Source organism: Branchiostoma lanceolatum, chromosome 7, assembly GCF_035083965.1.
Source record: "Branchiostoma lanceolatum isolate klBraLanc5 chromosome 7, klBraLanc5.hap2, whole genome shotgun sequence".
NCBI classification, from domain to species: Eukaryota; Metazoa; Chordata; class Leptocardii; order Amphioxiformes; family Branchiostomatidae; genus Branchiostoma; species Branchiostoma lanceolatum.
The window spans coordinates 5,712,243-5,722,468 of NC_089728.1; the positions used below are offsets into that span (position 1 = coordinate 5,712,243).

General features: G+C 44.5%; 1 protein-coding gene and 1 non-coding gene across 2 annotated transcripts; both read left to right on the plus strand.

Annotated features, from left to right (window-relative positions):
- Nucleotides 1-706: 706 nt before the first annotated feature.
- LOC136438828 (monomeric sarcosine oxidase-like) lies at nt 707-7,492 on the plus strand. The gene is made up of 9 exons (XM_066433797.1): nt 707-971; nt 1,642-1,711; nt 2,271-2,327; nt 3,179-3,313; nt 3,789-4,002; nt 4,992-5,158; nt 5,761-5,947; nt 6,494-6,627; nt 7,245-7,492. The coding sequence occupies exons 1-9, from the start codon at nt 878-880 to the stop codon at nt 7,414-7,416; spliced, it is 1,230 nt and encodes a 409-aa protein (XP_066289894.1). The 5' UTR covers nt 707-877; the 3' UTR covers nt 7,417-7,492.
- Nucleotides 7,493-9,827: 2,335 nt separating this feature from the next.
- Trnam-cau (transfer RNA methionine (anticodon CAU)) lies at nt 9,828-9,900 on the plus strand. The gene has a single exon. It is a non-coding gene; the product is annotated as a tRNA-Met (tRNA).
- The last annotated feature ends 326 nt before the right edge of the window (nt 9,901-10,226 follow it).

Below are 10,226 nucleotides of genomic sequence, written 5' to 3' on the forward strand. Positions count from 1 at the left end.
AAAGTCATGACCATCCATCAAGGCCATCTTGTTATAGTATTTTCTCATCAATTATGCAAATGAGGTCTTCATTTGCATAGTTCATATCAATTAATATTTCTCTCTTCCTCAGTTACATGTGGACACATGTTTCAGAGTCCTATCATGGAACTTGGTGGACGTACAAACTTTCCTCATTAATTATGCAAATTAGATAGTGATTTACATAAGAAGTATCTAATCATGTACATCATTACTCAAGCTATCTACTTACCAAAAATCATTACTATCCATCAAGCCCTTCTTCAGTTATTCCCTTTCAAAGTCAGACGCAAAACCTGCTCCTGCAGTTCAAAAAAAACGCTAGGGGGCCCAAACCCATACCACTTACTCTCTGTCCAAAGATCTATCTACCACTCAAAAATCAGTTCCATAGCATGTCCAGAACACGAGATATCAAAACAGGAAGTTCCACTGCAGTACCATTAGAAGCCGCTAGGGGGCCCAAAATCTAATCGTTTTCAGGTCTCATCAAAACCTACCAACATACCAAATACCAAGACAATCCAACAAGGCGTTCTCGAGTTATGCTGTGCCACTACAAACATACATACATACAAACGCTACCCTCTGCATTACCTTCTCGGCGAAGGTAAAAACAAGGCTGGCGCTCATGCTACTCAAATCTATGCTGGCCCAAATATTGACCAGTAGGGGCGCCAGAGTTATATCTAACGCCGTCCCGGCTACGACACACGTACAACAACCACAGAAGACGCCGTCCTAATGAGGCAGGCACCTAAGCTAAATGACTAACGTAAAGGTCAGATAGCGGTCACAGCATATCTAGAGTTCGACAGTCCAAAGTTCAGAGCGCTACCGTTACCTAAGCTGAGACATGGCGTACGTCCCGTACTACGAGTATATCGTGATCGGGTGCGGAGGCATCGGCAGTGCCGCCGTGTACTGGCTGTCCAAGAGGGCCGGGAAAGGTGGGTGGAATGCTCTAGGTACTCTACAGGAGGGTAGTTTGGCGTGGTTGCCTCTGGAAGCTTAGCCCGAGCTCGAGTGCCGTCTTAGTTAGTTTACCGGGGCTCCCATTATAGTGAGGGGAGACTGGGAGCTCGATCTGCATAATGGTAAAATAACTAAAATGGCTCTGAGGTTACTCAGCGCTTTACATAGATTCAGCTCTCATTCTGTATTCTGCCATATTCTAACAAATCAGTACAACGGTACACTTCACTTGTTTGGCCACTCAAAATACAATGTAGTTACATACATACAGTCACATACATACAGTCACATACAGCACAGCATACTGGATTCTGCGGCTACAGTTACGATCCTAGAAGAGGGAAAACACCATTGTTTTTGTTACAAGTATTCACCTTGAACCCAAGGTCACATGTCGGTCAAGGACAGAAGGAGTTCGGGGTACGTCAACAAAACTTGCACAACGTTACTCACGGTGTAATACCACAGTCTACACCCACACCTGTAATTTTGAGTTCCACGGTTGTTGAGCGTTGAAAAATATCATTGAGAAAATACGACCTCAACTTCCGGGACATCTTCTTCGTTCAAACACCTTAATCCCTCCCCGTACCGTTAGTAGAAATGGAATCACCCTGACTGAGTCCGTTCTCACCTCGTTCCCAGGTGTGCTAGGGTTGGAACAGTTCAAGTTGGGCCATGACAACGGGGGGTCTCAGGATCATTCCAGAATCATGTGAGTATGATAAACATTAAGTACCAACGGAGATATCTTGTTATTTTTTAGGAAAGGTTCAATATTAGACATACAGATTGGAGTCAACCTACCTATTACAAACCACCAAACCAGGCGCAAGAACATGTTTGAAGGAAAATAACAAGTGATGGAGCAAAATCAAGTACAGTCCTATCCTGGCTAACATTCTGCACACGTTTTCGACTGAACATGTATCATTATTTGTCACGTTTCCGCATACGTGAATATCTTCATCAGAGGTGTAAGTCACTTAAAAGCAATTATATCTTTATTAAAACAATCACGTTTGGATACAAAACACGACCTTGTGCCCAGCTGAATGCAGCTAAAACTTTGGCTGCGTTACTTGAAACATTACTTGACATTCACATTGTTTGAAAGCGGAGCGAAGAACGCCAGTACACTGCTATGTGCATACACTATTATGTACTGCTATGTAGATACACTTTTATGTAAATACTACTATACCGAAGAGCAAGCATATAGACTGAAAGGCCTGACACGATTTGTAATTGTTTATTCACGTTCTTTCCCCCAGACGCCTATGTTACCACGATCCACGGTACACTAGGATCGTGAAGGACACGTACAGGGCGTGAGTTGTTTCCATTTCCAATGATAACACGTCATTCCTGACGATATCATTCATATTTCAGTCCATCCTCTAATGTGCCTTTCATATGCCATATTCCTGATTACGGAATTATGAGTAACGCTGGGTGCGAGTGTTTGATACCATGTGTCATGTTGCATCGTGTGCTGCGCATGCGTACTGTACTCCGGTTGTCATGGCAATGATTTGGCTTACTCCCTTCGTTACCCAGAAGCCTTTTTTGACAACATTTATTTACAAGTGAGATTTACATTCAAATGATTCATACATTACGTATGACAAGCAGTAATCATATTAAACTTCTCAAGATGCATTCGTTTTCAAACAATATTTCCATTGTATGTACCATACTTATACTTGCAAATTGTAAACTTCCCAAGTAATATCAATACGTTGATTTAATTTTTTTTCTTCAATTTTGTGAAGTTTATGACCAAGAGTGATGTCTTGTACGGATAATGATAATAAACTTCCATACTTGATACAATAAAGTTTTTTTTCTACTTCTATCCATATGGGTTTTACAATATCACAATAATAGAACAAGTGTTCAACATAGTCCACAGAGTTACAAAACATCCTTTTTTTCTCAGCATGCAAAGTTATCCGGATATCTTGTCCGTTACTCCGAATTTCATCACCAGAGTGCGCCATCACACTTTCTCTGGTCCTTTATTCATGATTTGAATAAAAAAAGAAGGGTTCCGGGAGATAGTCTATTGAAAGTCCATATATCTTTGAAGCTCTCTATTTTCTTCATCATGACTCTCTTCCTTTCAGCCTTCGTTTCTCCCTTCATCTCTGTCTACTCTTTCCATCCCTCTATCTCACAGCTGGGAGGAGGTTGAGAGAGAGTCCGGCCTACAGCTGGTTTACAAGACGGGCGGACTGGACTTTACCCTGAAGGGGGGACCGCAGGAATGGCTCATGGAGGAGTACGCTAAAGCTATGGACGCCCAGGACATTCCGTAAGCACACAAACTTTTGTCGCTTGCCCCCCCCCCCCCTTCCTCTTACTGGACCCGCGACGCGTTGCCAACCTTGCTGCGTCCTAGATTGAATTTGAGTTAGCCTGGACTTTACCACGGGAATACCATGCAAAACGTACAAGTATGACTAAAAAGACAAGTGTGTTTGGCCCAGAACCGAGAGATCCTGGGTTCTAATCCCCTGACATGCCCCCGATGTTGTGCCCTTGGGAAAGGCACTTTCCACACAACTTTCCTTGCTCCACCCAGGTGTAAAAATAGCTACCTGGCTTCGGTTAGGGGGATAAAAGGTTGTGGAGGGAGAGGGTTGGGCTCCATCTGCCCATACCGAGACACAGTGGATAACAGCCCACTGCCCCGACGGCCTATAGCTAAGAGAAGGATTTTTGACTGGGGACCTCAACGAACCAATCAAAGGCAGGACATTGAATCTTCACGACCTTACACCCCGCAGGTACGAGCGGCTGGATGGGCCTGAGATCCGCCGCCGGTTCCCACAGTTCGAGGTGGGCGCCGAGACCGTCGGTCTGTACCAGGCAGATACAGGACTGGTGGACGCCGCTAGGGGGAACTCCACCCACATCCAGCTGGCGCAGGCGCACGGCGCCACGGTCATCGACGAGTGCGCCGTTCTCAAGATTGACAGAACGAAGAGCGGAATGACGATGGTGAGAAATGTTTAAGGTGACCTAAGCGATTCCAGGGGGTAAAACTGGAAGTATTATTGGATTTGGAAATCTGTATGTTGACTTTTACAGTCTTTTTTGTAGCACATCTGCATCATTAGTTAATACATTGGACAATGAACACAGCGCAAAGGCAAGCTACAGAAAGGATCCCTTTATTTATTGGTACCCCCAATAAATAGTTAGAACATTCAAGGAGGTTATCGTGAAACTATAATCTCCTTGTAACATTCAAGATAGCCTTCAAACGCACTATTATGACACAACGTCATAGCCTTTTCAGCTTTGCCGTCCAGAAACCGCTCAGAGCACGCTGGTAGAATCGCCGATTGTACTGGCAGAGATCCTGATCGCGATCTCTCGTCGACAAAGATCGTAATCTCTACCCGTAGAATCGCTGATCCCTTCTTCTTCTTCCTTTCTGCTTAGCCTAGTAAAAACGAAATTTCTAGCAGCCCGCGCATGTGTTACAGTAGTTACAAAACAAATGACCAGTACGGATAAACAAAGGGAAAATGAAGGTACTAATAAAGTCAGAATACTGGGCACTGAGCAGGACTACTTTATGAGAGGTGTAAAGGAGGCCATATCAGGGCACTCCAGCCATCATCAACAGAGACAGTGGGCGTTATAAACTTCCTGGCACGTTTGACCAATTGCTGACGTCACGTATCCGTAATGACACGTGTCAATGAAGTCACGTGTCTTTAACTCTCGCGAGTTTACGTTCGGCAGTGATTATTGATCCTGAAGAAGGCGACAGTGGTCGTCGAAAATTCGATCCGTGAATACCTTAGTGTTGGAAGAAAGTTTAGCACTGTATTATGATTACTACCAACACAGATGAGCTTCCATCATAATAAAGGATTTTGTGTGTACAAAAGACCGGAAAAGTGAATTTAGGGTGTTAGTACTATCTACATCCCTTATACACGTTCGGTTTTTGTATACCTATGTGGTTGTACCTCCAGGTGCGGACCAGTAAGGGCGAGTTCCGGTGCCGGCGGGTGGTGGTGACTGCCGGGGCCTGGATCAACCACGTCCTGCGGTCCGTGGGCGCCCACATCCCCGTGGCCGTGACGCAGGAGCAGGTCACCTACTTCGCCACGCCCAACGTCAAGGAGTTCACCAAGGACAGGTAAGTTTCAATTTTTTTACAAGCCTGACAAATCTTGTTTTGCTTGACTGAATGTGACCGACAGAAAGCTACATTTGATACGTCGATGAAGGTTAGACCTCCAGGTAATAAGAGACGCCAAATAACAGTTACTCATTGACAAGCAACTGGATATGATCCTAGAAACGGTCAGACGGTCAGACGCTACATTTGATGCACGACAGAAAGCTCAAGCTGAAGTTTGCAAAAGTAATACGTCATAATTGAGGAGTTGTGGCCGAAATTGCGGCTCTCCCGCGCCCTTCTGTAATACAACATGATTGCCGAGCTGCGACCCACGGCAAGAGACTCTGTCAAGAGTCACTCACGGACAGTAAGAGCTTGCTTCTAGATTACTAGTATCTAGTAGCCTAGATTATCAAAAATGGGCTTCCAACTACAGAAGTAATAATCAATTTTATTGCCAGAAATGAACCTATAGATCAATGTTATTCATCGTTGCACTCCACGCTTTAGATAACATCACATCAGATGATATCTACATGCTTGCCGAGCTGCGGCCCTAAGGTTCATTGAGATTCAACCTGTACATGTAGCACAGTCTGTCTGTTCTTACCGGACAGGTACCCCACCTGGATAAGCCACACGCCTGATTACGACTTCTACGGACTCCCCATCCACGGCAACACCGGAAGTAAGATAGGCATCGACGCGGGGGGTCCACGCGTCACACCGGAAACCAGGACCTACGTTCCAGACCCCGTCAGAGAGAAGGCTTGCATAGATTTTCTGCAGAAATACGTCCCGAGGGTTGGTCCTTTTTTAAAAATGTTATTCTATTTTTTATCAATTCAAAGTAATAGTATTAAAGCAACTGTGCATAAGGCACCATCCATCTAATCGGCTCGGTGCTTGTATTCGTTCTCCGTATCAATGTCATGTATGTAATAAATTCTGATTTTGTTGACTACCTACAGGCCATACAATCCAATGTCAGTGTCAATAGACCATTCTATTCCGAACGTTAATACGTATGTATGTACCGTACCAGTAACCAATACCCTGACAAAATTGCTAAGCAATTTGATTGTTTACACGAAACCTACTTTGGACGCACAAACCAAAACCACAAAAATGCCAAGCTAAACGTTTTACGCTAAATTCAGAAGACTCTTCTGCGTTTTACGCTTAATACAACGAAGGCAATCACGCCAAGAAATTAGTCACCTCGCCACGAATCACGTGCAAAAGACGGCTTTCCCTACGTACGGTCAATCGAAATAGGCTGCCTACGCCCTACGGAAAAAAAAGATGCCGACCCTTCTGACAATGCATGTTTTCTGCGTGTTTTTCCAGTCGCTGGGCCCGATCATGTACAGCAAGACGTGCCTGTACACCATGACCATGGACCGGCACTTCGTCATCGACACGCTCGCCTCCAAGGGCTGGTCTGACGTCATCATCTGCTGCGGCGCTGGCCACGCCTACAAGTCAGTAGAAATTATTATTCTCTTCTGAAAACAATTAGAAGAAGTCAAAGTGTAGGGCGCGACACCTTTTTCCGTCGCCAAACTTTATTGATAGTTATAGCACAGTTAAAAAGTCAGGTAAAACTTATGCTGAACATTGTACCGATATTGCGCCAAACCGTAACTTTTTAATTGTGTGCAGATAATTGGAGATTTTTTTCTTTTCGATTTTATCATTCATCAGTGTATTTTTTCCTTTCCCTTTTGTTCAACCTTCTAGTATAAAAACGACTGCACGAAGTATGTGTGCTGTCTAGTTGTCGAAAATTGTGTAAAGTTATGACCTATAGTATCAAAGTGGTTTTCCGGATAGTCCAATAGATGGACTCGAAATCTCTGCTCCACTCACTAAGATGACAGTCTTCGTTTCTGTTTTTAGGTTCTTCTGGGTTAAAATTCTGAGTGAGTTAAACGTTAAACAAGTGCAAGTGATATACGTGCTGTATAATTATTGAAAACTGTATAGCCACGTAATGACCAACAGTATCAAGGTGGTTTTCAGGATTGTCTAATAGATGGACTCGTCAGCTCTGCTCAACTGAGATAGCACATTCAAGTATAACGTTTTGTTCTCACAGGTCTGCCTCTCTTCTGGGCAAAATTCTGAGTGAGCTGGCTATCGACGGGCGCACTCAGTACCCTATTGCCGATTTCACCATGAACCGACCGGCTATCACCGACCCGAACTTCAAACCTCTCTTCTACATGGGGAAAGCCAAACAGCAGGAGGCCCCGCCGGCTAAGCTGTAGGAGACAGTAAATAACTCCACATATATCTGGATAACAAAGTGATTTGTACGCAACCAAGTATCTTTACCATAGCCTCCATAGCAGGCTCTACCGGGCATTTTGGGGGGCTTATAATACACCTTTTGCAGCCAGCCCGTAACCATCAGCCAGCCTAGCCTGAAACCAGGCTGGCTGATGGTTAAGACTGTCCACGGGCAAAATGGGTTCAGGCTAGGCTGGCTGATGGTTACGGGCTGGCTGCAAAAGGTATATTATAAGCCCCCCAAAATTGCCCAGTAGAGCCTGCTATGGAGGCTATATCTTTACCTGGCCGACGTTTCGCTGGCTGTCACCTTCCTTAGCTCAAAAAAATGAATGACTGGTTCTACTTCACAACTTTGTGCTGCAGCTAACGCTAGGTGCCATGGCTGCAGTTTTAAGAAAGCGGCCTCAAAAGTCACTGATCTTATATTTACCCCTCATCGCGGTTCATGACTGGAGCTGTAGACCAGGCATTGTTGCCATGAGGAAGGTGACAGACGGTCCCCGAAACGTACAAAGAACCTTGTAATCAACGTGATGAAGCTATTCACGGATTCAACCATATTTTATTTGGGGGGGGGGGGGGGAGTCGTGACGTTTTACTTGGGGAGAGCCAGCTGTCAGAACTTGGGCAGCCAGAAAGCGGACCCTACCCCCCAAGCTTTGCTTAAAGATTGTGTTTTACTGTCTGATCATGTTCTTACCATGTCTCAAAAATATTTACCCAAGGACGTGCAATCTTTAGTTGATGAAGTTGAAAATGTAACCAAGGACCCTCAAACGTGTAATAAGAAAAGGAATATGATATGTTACATAATGATGATAATCTGTAACATGTCCACTTTGTGCTTGTAATTGTTCTTAAACTTTTAAGACAAAACGTAGGGCTGTTAAATGGCTGATATGTAGTCTAGATTCTTGATCTTCGCAGTGTGTCGCTATCTCAACCTTGAAAAATAAAATAAATCAACATGTGTAGTAGTTTTTCCTTTGACGCTTTTTACTCGATTTCAGTCTATGGATAAAGCAAACCGCGAGACCTACACCAATGAGCTTAAGATTATATTGTAGAAATGATTTGATAAGAATACAATAAACTCAGTGCAAAAGTAAATTGGAGTCCGCCTAATAAGATGTCATGATCAGCGATACCCGATGGGTTTCTTGTGTCATTATTGTTGGACTTACTATATATATCCCCTTTTCACATGCGACCTAGTCTCAAAAAGAGGATAATGATAGATGAATCACTGCACGAAATGGCCTCGTATCCCGGCGTATACGTACAGGGATTCCTCCGGAAATATTCCATATCCCGGTGCGGATTTAGCGTATCCGTAATAACTTACGGATACGCTAAATCCGCACCGGGATATGGAATATTTCCGGAGGAATCCCTGTACGTATACGCCGGGATACGAGGCCATTTCGTGCAGTGAATATTGATGATCGGTAATACAATGATGATGATGACAACATAATTGAGATTCATGACACGTTCGAACATGTTTATATGAAAATAAATAAACGTAGCTATTTTCGATGCGTATTAAAATTGTTGGTTTTATTGCGTTACTGCCAGATAGGGCAATTTTTTTTCTCTCTTCAATCACAACTGACGTGTCAATGAAAAACATAAATAAGCGTCGCTATTTTCGATGCGGCTTGAAATTACCGCTCGCTGGCTCATAGTTTCATTGTGTTACTGCCAGACGGGGCAGATTTGTTTCTCTTTTAATTACATCTCCAAACGTTACATGTGTCAATCAAAAAACATCAATGCGCGTCATTATTTTTGATGCGTCTTGCCATTACCGCGCTGTAGCTTGTGCCGGCTTGCGTAGACGTGACACAGACTTATTGAAGGGCGTGGCATGGTTTTATTGCGTTACTGCCAGACGAGGCAGATTTTTTTCTCCTGTGTCAATCAAAAACATAAATAAGCGTCACTATTTTCGATGCGTCTTGAAATTACCGCGCGGTGGTTTGCGTCGGCTTGCGTAGACGTGACGCAGACTATGGGCGAGACACGGTTTTATTGCGTTACTGCCAGACGAGGCATAATTTTTTTTTTTTCTCCTGTGTCAATCAAAAACACGATTAAGCGTCGCTATTTTCGATGCGTCTTGAAGTTACCGCGCGGTGGCTTGCGCCGCCTTACGTAGACGTGACACAGACTTATTGATGGGCGCGACATGGTTTTATTGCGTTACTGCTAGGCGAGGCAGATTTTTTTTCTCCTGTGTCAATCAATTGCAAAAACATAACGCTTTTTTCGATGCATCTTGAAATTACCGCGCGGTGGCTTGCGTTGGCTTACGTAGAGGTGACGCAGACTTATTGATCGGTGCGGCACAGTTTTATTGCGTCCCTGCCAGACGTCAGCATCCGCCTCGTTGGCGCAGTAGGCAGCGCGTGAGTCTCATAATCTCAAGGTCGTGAGTTCGATCCTCACACGGGGCAGAGTTTTTTTCTCTTTTTCAAGCCAATTTTTTTGCCCCTGTCAAATATTTGTCCCAACACTGCTGAGGTTCCAGGTATACATGAGGTAAGAGAAATGCCTCACACTCGTGGGGCGTGGTGATTTTCAAGCAGAAGTAAAAATTTTGGAAGGAGGGGTCGGGCTATGGAGGCCAACCCGGACCCTAACCTTAAACCGTACCCTGACCCGTACCCGAACCCCTAACCCCGTACCCTAACCTGAACCCCGTGCCCGAACCCCGTACCCTAAACCGATCCCCGAACCCGAACCCATACCCTAACCCCGTACCCTAACCCGAACCCATACC

What these genes read in the sequence shown, in the direction of transcription:
- LOC136438828 (XM_066433797.1), top strand. Translation starts at nt 878, where the DNA reads ATGGCGTACGTCCCGTACTACGAGTATATCGTGATCGGGTGCGGAGGC. An exon ending in GTGAAGGACACGTACAGGGC is followed by an intron (nt 2,328 to 3,178) that starts GTGAGTTGTTTC and finishes TCTATCTCACAG; the next exon opens with CTGGGAGGAGGTTGAGAGAG. An exon ending in AAGGAGTTCACCAAGGACAG is followed by an intron (nt 5,159 to 5,760) that starts GTAAGTTTCAAT and finishes CTTACCGGACAG; the next exon opens with GTACCCCACCTGGATAAGCC.